Consider the following 16,093-nt stretch of genomic DNA (forward strand, 5'->3'; position numbering starts at 1 on the left):
GGGCAGGGAGCTGGCCTGCAAGGAGTTTGGACGTGCAGAGCAGAGGATGTAGTCCAGTCACAAAGATGTGAGGAAGAAAGGAAGAACTGAAAGCCCTAACCTGGCTCTGCTTCAGGCAGTAAGAAGGAAAGAGGAGACAGGCTTTGCTGTCAGGAGCACGGAGGCTCCAGAGGCTGTCCACACAGCACAGAGAGAAGTTGCAGGGCCACTCGGAGGGAGAAACGGCCGCACTTCAGAGCATATGGAACTTATCCCACCCTGGCTCTTCCTGGTATTTCCCATCATGTTAGATCATGGGTCCCGAAGCCTCAGAACCCCAGGAAGCTGATCTCAGGGCAGGACATGATCCCAGATTCATCTCAATTCACCGTGACAGGTGTTACCAAGCACCTCCTACATGTCAGCCGGCATGCCAGGTGCACCCAGAGCGGGACCCCTCGCCCTTCCTGTCAGCTCCCAGCCCCCTGCTCCCCTGTCTCCAACCAGCTGCCACTACCTACTCTGTCTCTAGGAGTTCCCTTCCCACCAGATCCCCTATTTTTCCCCTTTCTCGTGATTTCTCCCAGCAATTTTTTTCTTTTCTTTTTTTTTTCTTTTTGGTCTTTTTGTCTTTTTAGGGCCACACCCATGACCTATGGAGGTTCCCAGGCTAGGGGTCCAATTGGAGCTGTAGCCGCCAGCCTACACCACAGCCACAGCAACACCAGATCCAAGCCACATCTTCGACCTACACCACAGCTCACAGCAACGCCAGATCCCTAACCCATTGAGCGAGGCCAGGGATCAAACCTGCAACCTCATGGTTCCTAGTCAGCTTCGCTTCCGCTGTGCCACAACGGGAACTCCTCTCCCAGCAATTTTTATTTTAAGGATTTTCTCTCTGCTAAGCACTGTGGCAAAGCTCTACGGGAACAAACCAGAAGGAAGTTTCAGCAAACCTCAGAGCTCGCCTAATACTCGTCCCCATGTTCCTTGCAGAGTAAATTGGGCTAGGCTCACCTTCCCCTGCCCCCCACCCCCATGCCATCCCAGATAGTCAGGGGACCCTTCACTACTGAGTCCTGGAACCAGCCCCTCCCACAGCAGGTTGGGTCAGATGCTGAAACACGTGACTCAGGTAAGCCTGTTGCAGTGTGAGTCACCTCCCAGCCTGCTTCCTGGTCCACACTCTGGTCTCCTGGGTTTTCTAGATGAGGGACGCTTTTCCTAGTGTGACTCCCAGAACAGCCCCCACCCCCAGCATTGACTCCATGGATGCTTCCCTTGGTTCTCCTTGAGGGTCTGCAGCCCTGGGAGGCAAGAAAATTCAAGAAGCAGGTACCAGTGTAGAGTGGGAGGGACAACTGTGTGCTGCAGAGTGTTCCTCTGTATGGACGTATCCTCATTATTTTCCCAGTCCCCTTTTTGGTGGCCATTCAAGCTATTTGCAGTAGTGCTACAAAACCCTTACATCCAGGAGTTCCCATCGTGGCTCAGCGGTTAACAAACCCGACTAGTATCCATGAGGATGCAGGTTCAATCCCTGGCCTTGCTCAGTGGGTTAAGGATCTGGCATTGCCACGAGCTGTGGTGTAGGTTGAAGACATGGCTCGGATCCCGTGTTGCTGTGGCTGTGGTGTAGGCCAGCAGCTACAGCTCCGACTGGACCCGTAGCCTGGGAACCTCCACATGCCATGGGTGCAGACCTAAAAAGACAAAAACAAAAACAAAAACCCTTATATCTGGGGCTTGGTGCCTGTGTGTGGGGGGAGGAGGGGGCATGTGTAGGATAGATTCCTGGAAGCAGTATCGCTTGGTCAGAGGGTCTGTACTCTTGTAATGTTGATAGTTATCACCAAATTGCCATCTAGAGATGTGTTTCGGTTTCTACAAACACCGTGTTGGCAGACACATCAACTATAATTTTGTGCTGTGTCTGCTTTGGCAAGAGAAGCCTGTGGGGTGGGGGTACCCACATCCTGCTCATCCTCACCTGTTCAAGTGCGTGCACGTGGGTGACTCCCCAAGTTGCTGCCCCTCTGGGTTAGTCCCTCCCCACTTGCAGACTCTCCCAGCTGGGTGGTGGGTCTTCCCCTGCCCACCACCCCCCCGGCCCCTTAGGGCGTATTTGTCAATAAATTCTTCCGAGGGAGTTCCTCTTGTAGCTCAGTGGGTTAAGAACCTGACTAGCACCCATGAGGATGCAGTTCGATCCCTGGCCTTGCTCAGTGGGTTAAGGATCCAGTGTTGCTGCAAGTTGCCGTGTAGTTTGCAGATGCGGCTATGATCTGGTGTTGCTGTGGCTGTGGTGTAGGCCAGCGGCTGCTGCTCAAATTTAAACCCTAGCCTAGGAACTTCTGTATCCTGCAGATGTGGCCCTTAAAAAAACATATACTTCTAAGTGCTTGCTGTGTGGCAGGTGAGAGCAATGGACGGAACAGAGGCACTGCCCTCCTGGAGTTTGCCTTCTAGTGGGGGAGACAATAGGTCAACAAGCAGATCGTATGTCAGGGGTGAGAGATGCTACGGAGAGGAAGAAGCCAGGAGGTGAATGGCGGGATCACTTACACCCAGGCTGGCCAGGGAATCCCTGGCCGAAGATGTGACATTGAGGCAGAGCCTTGAACAAGGTGAGGGAGGAACATCTGCTCATACCTGGTGGCTGAGAATTCCTGGTTGACAAGAGCTCAGAGGCTAGGAGTCAGAAGGATCAGTGGGCAGAGCGTGCCCACCAGTGGCCGTCAGTACCTGTCGCTGTGTGGCTGACACTGTTCCCTTCCCCAGATGGTCCCTTCCTTCTCTGCCAGCTCATCCTTTGAGCAGCTCCAGGCTTGCCTCCACTCCTTCGTCCCCAAAGGATGTCCTTCCCGGCTGTCTGCTGTGAGACCAGTTCTTGCTTAATGCTGACAGAGATGCCAAGAAGAAGGACATGGGGTCCCTGCGAATGCCTCTGGTCATTGTGGCCCACAGACTGGTCCCTTGGACTCATTTGATACTTAGGAAGTGCATCTCCAGCCCCCCCCCCCCCAGTGAATGCTTGTGGCTGCTGTGGGTGGGGGGGCCAGGGAGACCCTGGGAGGGGTGGATGGCTGCATTGTGACAGAAAGGAAGGATAAGATGGGCGTGAGGAATTTGGGTTTCCAGCCTGCAGAGGGAACAGCCCCCCTCGGCTGTGTGATTTCACCTTGACCCTAGCCTGTCCAGATCCGAAACCTTGACTCCAGTTCTTGGTCAGTGGATGAGGAAGTTGACCCTAAAATTGCCTTCCTCTGGAGCTCTCGTCTTACCCTCCACCCTTCCTTTAAAACAAAAACAATGCATAAATCACAACGACCCACATTTAGCAATCCCATGCTGTGGCCAGGAGCTGTGCTGATATTAAAGGGCAGCAAAGATGAATGTCACACCTGCCCTTGCCTTCAGGAAGCCCCGGTTACAGTGGAAAACGTCTTTCCACTTGTGTGGCAGGCTAGGGGGTGGGAAATCCAGGGGGACTCTGGGCCCCAGGGTGGGATGGGGCTGATCCAGAAGTCTCCAGGGAAATCTAGGAAGTGAGCTGGGCCTTGAAGGATGGGAAAGCATTGCAGGTTGAGATGGAGGGTTCCAGCAGATAGAAAAATCACATGGAACAGATGATCTGATGGCTAGAATGATCCGTGTGATGGGGAGTGAGGTAGAGGTGGACCTGAGATGTATTTAGGGGTTGGAAGAAGAAGCATGAGCAGGAAAGGGACCAGTAGAAGTGGTCAGTGGGGCTTGGGGAGAACACTATGGGAAAATTTCTCTGAAGCTGTGTCTGGTAGGAATTTTTACTAGGGGTTCAAGGAATAGCATCCAGCCATAAAAAGGAATGAAGAACTGACACAGGCTACAACATGAATGAACTTTAAAAGCATTAGTTAAGTGGCGTGGCCCAGTGGGATCAGCCGTGTCTCTGCAGCACCAGGATGCAGGTTCCATCCCCAGCCCAGCACAGTGGGTTAAAGGATCCTGAGTTGCTGCAGCTTCAAAACTGAAGCTTAGATTTGATCCCTGGCCCAGAAAATCCATACGCCTCAAGGTGGCCAAAAAAGAAAAAAAAAAAAAGTTAAGTGAAAGAGGCCAGGCATAGAAGACCATGTATTATATGATTCCATTGTAAAACATCCAGAACAGATAAGTTGATAAAGATTCAGGACAGAGAGTTCCCGTTGTGGTGCAGCGGAAACAAATCCGACTAGGAACCATGAGGTTGAGGGTTCAATCCCTGGCCTTCTCAGTGGGTTAAGGATCTGGCGTTGCTATGAGCTGCAGTGTAGGCTGCAGATGTGGCTCAGATCTGGTGTTGCAGTAGCTGGGGCAAAGGCTGGCAGCTGTAGCTCTGATTTGACCCCTAGCTTGGGAACCTCCATATGCCTCAGGTGCAGCCCTGAAAAGCAAAGAAAAAAAAAAATAGAGACTCAGGACAGGACTTGCCATTGTGGAGCAGCAGAAATGAATCTGACTAGGAACCATGAGGTTGCAGGTTCGATCCCTGGCCTCGCTCAGTGGGTTAAGAATCACAGACACGGCTTAGATCTGGTGTGGCTGTGGTGTAGGCCAGAAGCTGCAGCTCCAATTAGACCCCTAGCCTGGGAACCTCCATATGCCTCTGGTGCAGCTCCAAAAAGACAAAAAAAAAAAAAAAGGTGAGTTTGTTTTATGAGTTTAATCGCAACTGAAAGAGAGAGATTGAGAGAATAACATGAAGCAGGTAGAGGGAAGCCTGGTCGGGGGGTGGCCAGTCCCAGCTCTGAGCAGCCTGGCCATGGCCTTGGTCAGGAAGCAATTCCAGCCTCTGTGCAGGTCGGCATGGTTTTGCAGGCTCACCATGCTGGGTCCGTGGAGAAAAGTGTTTTGCTTTCTGGAAGTCCTCCTAAAGCCAGGGCCCAGGAGCCCCAGATCCTGGCTGAGCCCCTCTCATGAATCAGGAATTTCATCTTGACTGACCAGTTGTTCACTAGCAATGATCCCAGCATCCTTGCCGGTACCCTTCAAATCCTCCTGCAGCCTTGCTCTGCTGTGGCTGCTGACCAGGCCAAGGTGCCCATGCTCGATGACCACAGCAGCCCTCCCATCAGGGACATCATTGCTTCCTGGGGCAGTGCTCCTGCTGCCCTCTGACCTCTGCAGGTTATCTGGCCCGCCCCTGGGGATGCTTGTTCCAGGCTACAGGGGACTGAGGGCTGAGACATGTGCGCTGTTCCTAAGTGGCATTCTCTGCCCCTATCTTCCAGCTCTTGCAATCTCAGGATGTGAAGGAAGATGCCGTCCTGTGCTGCTCTATGGAGGTAAGCAGTGATGCTTGGACACCTCCCACCTTGGACCCTCTGTGTCCCTCTTCCCTTAACTGTTGTGGGGGTTCAAGGACCATTGGAATTGTCCACACAATTCCAGGGCAAGGGTGTGTCGGCGGGGGCTGGGGGGGGGGGGCGGGGGCGGCTTCCTGAGTAGACATGGACTTGGGCTGGGGGAGAGGATCGCTGGTTTTCTGAAGGGAAGGATGGCGTGCTAGCACCATCCACTTTCCCTCTGCCCCCAAGACCACCCTGTCCTTGGCCAGGAGCACCACACAGGTGACTCGGGAGATTCCAAGTGATGCCCCACCCCCAACTCTTTCCCTTGGCTTTGATGGTATAGGGTATGGGGGGAGTTGCTGAGACTTGCACCCCCAAGTTGGCCCTGTCGACTTCAAAGCAGCCACCGTGGCAGGTCCCACTCTTGTTCCCAAGGCCTGGCCACTGATCTCTGGGCTCTTCCCCCAGATGCTTGGCTCTGGCCCCTGTCACAGGCGCAAACCTGTGCCCTCAGAAAACAGCTCAAGGACATAGTGCAGTCAGGGGCGAGGGGAGCTTCCAGGGCCCACACCCAGGGCACGTTGGGGTGTGAACACACCTCTCAGGGGGCAGGTGCCTGGCCTCCAAAGCCACTTCTGAGGAGCTAGGGACCAGAGTGCTGGGAGCCTAAACAGCAGCCTTCCTCTATGGGACAGTCACCCCTTCGTCTGTTGGGCTCCAGCTGGTGCCCTACATGGGGCTATGGGCAGGGAAGATGGGGGAGGAGGAAAAAGCATGGTTCCTGCCCTCAGACATCCTGTTTGGTCTGGCTAGGGTTAGAGATCTCTCTCATACACATACACTCACAGTGGATGGAATGTTGTAGAGGATAAATATGGGTACAGAGCACGCATCCCTGAGGCGCCAGGGGAGAGGTCAAGGCAGGCCAGGGAGGTCAAGGAAGGTTTTGGGAAGAAGGCAGAGCCTTGGGAAGTGGGTGGGCTGAGGCTGGGGTTGGGGTACGGGGGCTTAGCTTACAGGAGGAGGACTGCAGGGGCTGATGCTCAGGATGTGCTGATCCAGGGGATCATTGGGGATCCTTCTTCTGGGAGGGGCTTGTCAAGATAACTGGGGGAGAAGGGGTTCTGGCTCTTGGGGGCAGGCCCTCTGACTGGCCTTCTGCCTCCCTTTGAATTTCTCTCCTCCCCATTGTGTCACAAGTGTATGCCCAGGTCATTGCTGGGGAGGTGGGATGGGGGCAGGAGAGAAGGAAAAAGAGGAGACATCCTTCCTTCTCTCAGGTTCCACATGGACACACACAGGTAATAATGACTAAGCTCAATTCCAGAGAGACATCCCAGCAGGTGAAAATTAACACACTGCCACCTGATCAGCCTTGAAGGAAGCAGGTCACACAGCTGTAGAGGGTAAAGGCCCTAGTCAAGGAAGGCTTCCTGTATGAGGGGAGGCAGGTGGGTGAAGGGCTCTTCGGCCTCAGGTGGCAGGCAAGATGCGGATCCCTCTTGTTCCTCCAGCAGATTGGGTGTTAAATGGAGGCTGTCTCATTGGCTGTTGCCCCTCCCGGTCCTTCCCCTCACCCCCACCCACTCCCAGGCCTAGAGACCTGGGCTCACACCCTCCTGAGATAATCCAGCTATTTCCTGTCCCTGCCCTCAGCGCCCCCTGTAACCAAGGTGGGTCAGGAGCCCTTTCAGGTCCAGTTCACATGCCAACCCCACTTCTCTGCCCGCAGCTGCAGAGCACAGGCCGGCTGCTGGAGGAGCAGCTGCCCGAGATGATGGCTGAGCTCCTGGCCAGCGCCCGTGACAAGATGCTGTGCCCCTCAGAGTCGATGCTGACCCGGTCCCTGCTCCTGGAGGTCATCGAGCTCCACGCCAACAACTGGAACCCTCTGACACCCCCCATCACGCAGTACTACAACAGAACCATCCAGAAACTGACAGCCTGACAGCCAGGGGGCCTGGCGGGTGGCCCGCGGGCAGCTGGGGCCCTGGTGCCCAGGGCCAGATGGACAGGCGGGAGGACAGGGGTGGCCCTGGCGGGAGAAAGAAATGGGGACGAAGGCAGGCAGAGCCGGCGGCCAGCCTGGAGTCAGACCGGGAAGGGATCAAATCCCTAGGAGAAGCTCCCTCACCCTGCGAGCCCCCCCACCCCACCCCCAAGCCTGAGCATGCGGCAGCTCACACCAGTAAGGGAAGCATGTTTCTCCTTTGCGGCGGCCCGGCCCTCCCCCTCCCCTCCCCTCCCCTCCCCCTCCTCACGCCCGCTTCTCCCCGCCCCCTCTCATCAGCGCCGCCCCCGAAGGGCTGTGTGCGAGGGGTTCATCTCTGCGACTCCTCAGAGGCCTTGGCAGCCCGCACGCCAGGGGTACAGCTTGGGTCAGAAAGGACCACAGGAGGCTGAAAAAGTGGGTCGGAGACGGGCTTGCATTGTTTCCCGCATGCTGTCAGCCGCAGTCGCCAACTGGCAGCAGGCGACATGTAGCAGATGTCCGGGAGGACAAAGGCAGGCACGGTCCCCACCAGCCGCCCGTAATTGACGGCCTTTGTCCGCGCGCGCACGCGCGCGCGGCTGAGCTGGGGGACTGTGGGGGCCTCCTCTAACCTTCACGCTCCACCCTCCCAACTTCCAAGCCTCCTCCGTTCAGCCCCCAAGCTGCAGGTCCCGCGGGGGCCGGGGAACTGGGAGGGGAGATGGAGTTTGCCGTTCTACTTGCGCTCTTTTGTTTCATTGTGTTTTATTTTTTCAAAAGTCAGCTGCTTTGAAGTCTCCTCTCGCGATGAAAAGGGCCCGCGATGTGATCACACAGTGAGCACCACAAGGACCCCCTGATTAGCAGGAGATCAAACCCAGCCCCCTCTGGAAGGATTCTAGCCACAGACAGCTTGCCAATAGCCAATTAGGGTAATTGGAAACTTCTGCCCCAGCAGGGGTCCCCGCTGGAAGCCTCTGCTCCTCAGCCCCTGGCTTCCAGTACTTCTGCTCCCTCTTATTCTAGCTTTGCTCCCTCAAAGGGCTGATACTGTTGCTGCTGGGAGAGCTTTAAACCCATCCTGGCCCAGGCCAAGCCTGGCTCAGAACGAGACTGGTGAATTAAAACCAAAACCCTAGGTGATGCTCCCCCGTTCCACACACAGATCTCATCCTAAACTCCCACTGTTGGGGGAGAATGTGGATGGTGGGGCTGGTGCCTGGTTCCCCAGGACTTGGCCTTTTAGCTAAATCACCCCCACCCCCACAGTCCGTGTCACAGGAGGGTTCTAGGCGCTGCAGCCCCAGGGCTGTCGTGAAAAGGTGCATTCACTGAGTCATGAGCAGGACCATCAGGGGACGAGCGAGCCACCAGCTTTCCAGGCTGGGAACAAGGCTGGGGATTCTTAGAGGGACCAAGCCCTGGGAGCAGCCCCTTCTGTGATGGCTACAGAGGAGGATGCAGGTTAGGCCCTGGGAGACTGGCTTTGGGTTTTCACTGGTGTCCAAACAGCCCATCTCCTGATCTGGAGCCCACACTTGGATGAGCCCCTGGAAAGTGACCTCCGAGCCCAGCAGTCTCCTCACCTGCTCCTTTGTTAAGCCAGTCCTTGCCTGGGTCACCTTGGAGAACCCCTGGCTGCCTGGTCCCATCAGGCAGGAGGAAAGTCCCCTTTGTTGAGTCTAGGAGAGCAGGCAGGTGGAGTTGGGGACAGCCTCCTCCATCCTCCTGGTTATCTCCCCACCACCACCCCCTGGCTGCCACCTGCCTGCCAGCCCCAGGACGGGAACCTGTTGGGGACAAGGCATGGGGGCAGAGTTTACCTGGAACAAATCAGTAGCCTCTGCCAAGGAGCCCCGGCTGCCCCTGGCCTCTGCCCTCCCCCGCCCCTTCCTCCCCAGCCTCTCAAGCTTCTCACTGCCTTTCCTCCTCAGCCTGGGGCCCAGGGACACCAGAGGCCCCACAGGAGGCCTTGAGGGAAGAGCTGGACTGACATTCAGGTGCTCAGAGGGGGCACTAGGGAAATCACGGTGCTGAGGAGTCAGGCAGCCCTCAGAGAGCTGCACCTGGGCTGAAATAGGCCCTGCTGCCCTTGAGTGGCGTGAGTGAGTGAGTGAGTGTGTGTGTATATCTATGAGAATGGAGCAGGGCCCCGGAGGAAGACAGAGGCCTAGGGGTGAGGGTGGCAGTGGAGGAAGCAGAGAAGCAGGGCCTCCTGCCATCCCTACCTTGGGCCCAGAGAGCGAGCTTCCCAAAGGGACCCCAGGCACGTGCACGTGGGGCTGATGTTCCCCTGGAAAGCGGAGCGGGTGGCATCGCAGGCGCCATGGGCCTCATGCCCCTTCCTCCAATGGCCTTCCTTGGTGGTCTTGCCTCAGGGCCAACCCCTCCTCACCTGTTAGGACCAGAGTGGGAAGAAGTGAGATATAAATATGTATACATATATAAATATATTTTTAATTACGTGTCATGTCACGGTGGCTCCAGACATATGGTTTGCCTAGTTTACTCCGTTGCTTGAAAGCGCTTCCTGGCCAATCCGAATAACAATTTGTGTTTTTCTAAATGCAGCTTGCTGCTGCTTTTTCAGATATGGAAGGAAAACGTTTAAAAACAAATTTGTTTTTAAGGAAAATAACAGGAAAGCCTAAAATCGGGGACTCTGAGGCAGCTTCCCTCGGGAGACTACTCAGACAGGAAGCAGGGGGCAGACGTGGGTGCCCCCAGACCTCCGTCCCCTCCCCAGGCCAGAGGTCTTCGCTAGAGGGAGGCTCCATCCAAGCTGACCTCTGAATGTATCTGACGGGAGGCTAAACTGGATGTTGCGTTTCCGAGGCTCGCGCTGTTTTCCCCACTTGCCTGTGGCTTCCTTGGCACCCAGAGGAGGCAGAGTCCAGCCCTCCGAGGCCAGTCCTGTCTTGGGATCTTTCCCCTGCCAGTCAAAACGAAGTGGTCCTTGTTTCGCTCTCAGGCATCCAGCCTGCTCACGGCAGTCCCGCTCCCACGGCCCCCAGGCTTTGCCTAAGCTCTGGGACCGCAGCCTCACGAAGGCCCCCAGCCTCCCCTGGACAAGCGGGAGCCCCACCAACCTCCACAGGAGTGTGCGCCCCCCAACCCTCTTTCGTCTGCTCGTCCTTCCTGAACCTGTCTGTACGTACACCTTTAAGTTTGGGGGATCGTCCTGTCCATCCATGTAAATGTAAATGTTGGCTGAGTCGGTATTTATTCTGATTTTTATTTTATTTTCCTCTGAGGGATGGGGAGGGGTGGTGTGGGAAATGGACCACTGATCACGCCCTGGGCAGCTGCAGGGGCCGGGACCCAGACAGCCAGGCCGCCACAGGAGCAGCCCCACGGGGCCGCCCAGACGCCAAGTCCTAGTCTCTTATCTGGCATCAGAAGCCGGCCAGTGTTCCTTGTCCGACAGACTCTGGCCGACCCGCAGAGTTCTTTCCCTCAGCTGTCGGCGCTCTGTTGGGAAACCTCAGGCTGGGCCTTTGAGGACGCAGATCAGAGAAAAGGCAACTTTCCTCTGCTCGGGCCACTTGCACAGAAGGGCTGCCCGCCTCGCCCAAGCCAGCTGGGAACCTGGCCACGCTACCTCCCCTGAGTCGGGGCCTGGGGCTTCCTGCCAAAGCTGCAGCAGAATCCTGCTCTCGCGACCACCTCCCCTCCCTCAGTATGTCCTGCTTTCCAGCTGAACCCAAACTACAAGTGGGTTTAAAAAATAAACCATGCCAAAAACAAAAATGCCCTGAATCTGTGTTCTTTGTGGGTTTGGCAAAGGAGAGCTTTCCCAAAGGCTTTTGTGCCTCTCCACGGGTGTTGGCAGAGGCCTCAGAGGAGCCCCTACCTCCCCAGGTGGTGAGGAAGATTCCCCATAGTTGGGCCACTCTTCTCCAGCCCCCTGCTCTCCACAGCGGCCCAGGAGAATGTGGTGAAGGAGAGAGATGCCCCTCCACCCCAAGCTGGGAACTGTGGCCTAGCCAATGTGGCAGCATTAAACCAGTCCTGCACAAAATGACTTTTCCACTAAAGATTCAGTTTCCTGCATGTTTCACCATCCCACACCCCAAACCTACCCCTCCCATGAAAAAGTCACTATGACATTTGGCTGAGACTTGGGCCCAGCAGCTTCTAAACGTCAGCAGCCAGGAGTTCCCATTGCAGCTCAGCAAATTACAAACCCGACTATTACCCATGAGCATGCGGGGTCAATCCTTGGCCTCACTCAGTGGTTTAGGGATCCGGCGTTGATGTGAGCTGTGGTGTAGGTCGCAGATGCGGCTCGGATCCTGTGTTGCTGTGGCTGTGGTGTAGCAGCTGTAGCTCTGATTAGACCCCTAGCCTGGGAACCTCCATATGCCGTGGGTGCAGCCCTAAAAAGCAAAAAACCAAAAACAAAAAAATGAAGTAAAGAAAAAGTCAGCAGCAAGTGGCTATCCTGTCCCTGTGGGTCAAATCAGTCTTTCATCAAAAGGTCTCAAAAGGCCCCAGTGGTTTATTTTGCTGTGATGACATGTCCCTTGTTTTGCACAATCCCTTCCACGGCAAGACACTGGGGACACTGCCTCCTGGTAACACATCCCCCTCAGGGATTCTTTCTGGCTACAACTTGCCAGGCTTTCAGCTCAGGTGGTGACCAAAACATCCACCCTCTGTTCTTCCCTAGTCTGGCCAAGATGGCAGCCAGGGCAGCCTGGAAGCCTGCGGAGGTGGGTCCCTGCCCAGTACTGAGTCACGTGACACTGCCGTGCCAGCCAGAAGTACGCAGATTGGTAGAGGGAGACAACATTTTGATTAAACAGTTGACACTTGTCAAGCTGAAGTTTTTTACCAAAATGCAAAGGAAGAGCAGAAAGTCAGGGCCAAAATGAAAGGGGTTAGAGGGTGGAGAGAGGGCAGGGAAGGAGGAATCTCACCAAACACTGTTCTCCAAAAGGGAGAGGAAGTTTTTCTGGGTGATACAGCTCTGGTTCCAGAAGGTTCTCAGTTACTGAAAACTATGAAAGAAATGCCCCAAATAATAAATGTTTCAATTTTGCATTTCACCACCATCTGCTGATATGTTGTTATCTGTCCTGCTGAGCGGGGTTATGTTTGTACTGGGGTCTATAGGAAGGAGGTGAAACCGACAGCACTAACTGCCTGAACCCAGCCAGAACCCAGTCTGGGACTGGAACCCATGTGCGGGGACTCGAACCCAACCTAAAGCCAGATTGGGACTCAAACCCACCATTTCAAAGTCAAGTTACTCACCCTGTGTCTGGACTCACTGAGGTTCAGGTTCTTTATGCCTCCTCGCAGAAGGAATTCTTCAAGAGACAAAGTGATAGGTGAGAAACAGACTTATCAAGATAGGACGCTTGTAAGAGATGCAAGCGGGCAGGCACGGAAACTTCCCCTGGGCCATGGTTTAATCATCAAGGGGGATGGGGGTTGGAAAGGCCCGCCTCTTCCTTTCTAGGAGTCGTAGCTCCTCCTTAGTATCCCGCAAATTGTGTATTCCAATCAGCTGAAGTGCGGTCTTCAAACTCTTGCCCTTGGTCTGAATCCGCATGCATCATCCCATCCCCACCCAATGACCTGAAGCCATTGTAGCACCTCCACTAGTTAAGCAAGCCTGCCTTGTTCTGAGGGCTTTCCTGAACTTCCAGTGGCCTCTCAGCATCCCCCAGCTTTCCCTCTTTATCCATGATCCCCTATTGGTGCTTCTACAACCACCTGCGCTTACTCCATCCCTATCAGAGGGATGGGAAGACTATTTATTTGGGATGAATAAACTAGAACACACACACACACCGCAGACATGACTTGCACTGCAGACATGACATAAGTAACAAGGCAAAGATAGCAGAAGAAGCAGGGATTAAGACGGTGAGAGGAAAAGAAGTAGTTATAAGGAGTTCCTATTGTGGCTCAGTGGTCATGAACCCGACTAGTATCCATGAGGACGTGGGTTCAATACCTGGCCTCAATCAGTGGGTTAAGGATCTGGCGTTCCTGTGAGCTGTGGTGTAGGTCAAAGATGTGGCTCTGATCCCAAGTGGCTATGGTGTAGGCCAGCAGCTGTAGCTCTGATTCAACCCCTAGCCTAGAAAAATCCATACGCTGCAGGTGTGGCCCTAAAAAGATAAAAAAAAAAAAAAAAAGTATTTATGAGTTAATAGTTAAGGTCTCTCATTCCCAGGATTCCCCTCACAGCCTTTCACACACCAACTCAGGTGGTTCAGGGAAGCAGATGAGCTTTGGTTTGTTTTGTTTTGTTGGCCGTGGCAGGTAGAGGCTTGTTGCAGGATCTCAGTTCCTAGACCAGGGATTGAACATGGGCCTCAGCTGTGAAAGCACCAAATCCTAACCACTAGACAACCAGGGAAATTCCCAGATGAGTATTTTTGATTACTTTTTTATTTTTTTATTTTTTTATGGCTGTACCCACATCATATGGAAGTTCCCAGATTAGGGACTGAATCTGCTCCACAGCTGCAACCGACACCGCAGCTTCAACAACACCTGATCCTTGGACCCACTGCACTAGTTCGGGGATTGAATCAGCACCTGTGCAGTGATTCAAGCCCCTGCAGCTGGCTTAACCCACGGCACCACAGCAGGAAGTCCTTGATTCCCATTTTACAGATGAGAAAATGAAGCCTCAGAAAGGTGACACGACGGACACAGAGTCAGTCAGTGGAAGAGTCAGGGGCCAGAGTGAGAGCTGGATGCTCCTTCCCCCAGCCCAGAAATCAGGCGTGTCCTTGGCAATCTCTTGGCTCGACTGTAAGACCAGCCCCAGGGAGCTGGCCAGTCACCCGACAGAGGGGGTGGTCTTCCACCTGCTGAGACCGCCATAGCAGACTACCTGGTCTTCCCTCCATTGGTGGAAAGGAGAAGCCTGATGAAATACCCCAAATCAAAGGACTTCAGAGGGGGTGGGGAGGAAAAGGAGCCATGTTGCAAAGTTTGGTCCTATTCTATAAAAGGATCCATTGTGATCTCCTCCAGGCCAGGGGTTCTCCACGTGGGCAGGAGGTGAGGGAGACCCTCCTGGAGGGCAGATCTGCAGGTGGAGTCAAAATCCAAATTGCCTGGGAAGTTTTTCCAAACTACATGCTGAATGAAGACATGCACATCCACCAACATTTTCAGAATCCTGGCCTTAGGGGGCCCCTCTTCTTCTTAGTCAGTACACATGGACCACAGCCTCTGAGAGGTGGAGAAGAGATGGTTGAGGCTGCCCCCCACCACTCCAGGAAGCTGACACGTGATGACCACAGAGAGCGGTCACAAGAATGCTGAATCAATAGGTAGAAGGCATGGACCACACTGCTGTGTTCCACTGAAGGGGATACTGAGACTTAGCCTCTGTCTTATTGGAAGATTTGGATAAAAACTGCCTGTCCTCTGAGTCCTTCACAAATGACAGCACTCCTTCCTTTCTTTCCTTCCTTCCTTCTTTCCTTCCTACCTTTTTAGGGCTGCACCTGTGGCATATGGAGATTCCCAGGCTAGAGGTTGAATTGGAGCTTCAGCTGCCCACCTGCGCCACAGCCACAGCAACACTGGATCCAAAGCACATCTGTAACCCATACCTCAGCTTGCCGAAATGCCAGATCCTTAACCCACTGAGAAAGGCCAGGGATGGGACTGGCATCCTCATGGACACGAAGTTGGGTTCTCTCTTTCGTTTTTGCTTTTCTCCGCTGCACTTGCAGTATATGGAAATCCCAGGCTTGGGGTCAAATGGGAGCTGTAGCTGCTGGCCTACACCACAGCCAGAGCAACATGGGATTCCCAGCCACATCTGTGACCTACACCACAGCTCATAGCAATGCCGGATGTTTAACCCACTGAGAAAGGCCAGGAATCAAACCCTCATCCTCAAGGACACTAGTTGGGTTCATTTCCACTGAGCCACAATGGGACCTCCTATGTTGGGTTCTTAACCCACTGCACCACAATGGGAACTCCACGAATGCCAGCTCTCTTTCCTCTTGACCTCCAGGCTTCCCTGCCTCCCTGGATAAGGGTGAGCACTAAAGCATGTCCTCTCTGGGAGGGGGCTGGTGACTGCATTTCTGAGGGCTATTGAAGCTGAGACTTCAGGTGTTGGCCTCACCACCTCCATGGAGGCTCTGAGAAGTGAGCCGACCTCTCATCCACACTTCACTGTCACCTGAGCATCCATCAGCTGACCTGGAGAGCCTGCAAGTGCAGCATGAAGAGCTGGGCTCTGCCCAGGAGACACACGAGGAAAACACCACCTACAGCCCTGCCCCCACCCATGGTGTCAATGAGCACTCAGGACCAACAGGTGTCCAGGCCCATGTGACATGTGACAACCCACTGTAGGCCTGTGCTGGGATGAGGACACAGTGGGGAGCCAGGCTGTGGAAGCAGTGGGCACGTAAAGAAGGAACAGTAAGGGAGCTCCTGTTGTGACTTAGCAGTAATGAACCCAACAAGTACCCATGAGGATGAAGGTTCGATCCCTGGCCTTGCTCAGTGGGTTAAGGATCTGGCATTGCCATGAGCTGTGGTGTAGGTCACAGACATGGCTCTGATCCCACATTGCCGTGGCTGTGGTGTAGGCCAGTGGCTACAGCTCTGATTCTACTCCTAGCCTGAGAACTTCCATACGCCGTGGGTGCAGCCCTAAAAAAAAGGTAAAATTAAAAAAACAACAACAACAAAAAAAACACCACCAGAATTCTCTGGATCTGAGAGTCTCACAAGGTCAGCTCTCGCCATCACAGGCGCCTGGCACTGTCTGGAATGGAATGAAGATACTGTTACAGGCACATTCACTGTCTGTTGCTGTAACTCGCCT

The 16,093-nt window shown here is 54.4% G+C and overlaps 1 protein-coding gene across 2 annotated transcripts in view; it reads left to right on the forward strand.

Moving 5' to 3' along the window:
- CTIF (cap binding complex dependent translation initiation factor) overlaps nucleotides 1–7,403 on the forward strand; it is a 315,912-nt gene extending 308,509 nt beyond the window's left edge. For both annotated transcript variants that reach the window (XM_047764342.1, XM_047764351.1), the window contains exons 11-12: nucleotides 5,235–5,288; nucleotides 7,027–7,403. In XM_047764342.1, coding sequence (XP_047620298.1) covers nucleotides 5,235–5,288; nucleotides 7,027–7,242 — 270 coding nt within the window. In that variant the 3' untranslated portion in view covers nucleotides 7,243–7,403. The remainder of the gene's footprint in view (nucleotides 1–5,234; nucleotides 5,289–7,026) is intronic.
- Nucleotides 7,404–16,093: the final 8,690 nt, after the last annotated feature.

The sequence above is a fragment of the Phacochoerus africanus genome, chromosome 2 (genome assembly GCF_016906955.1).
Source record: "Phacochoerus africanus isolate WHEZ1 chromosome 2, ROS_Pafr_v1, whole genome shotgun sequence".
Taxonomy (NCBI): Eukaryota; Metazoa; Chordata; class Mammalia; order Artiodactyla; family Suidae; genus Phacochoerus; species Phacochoerus africanus.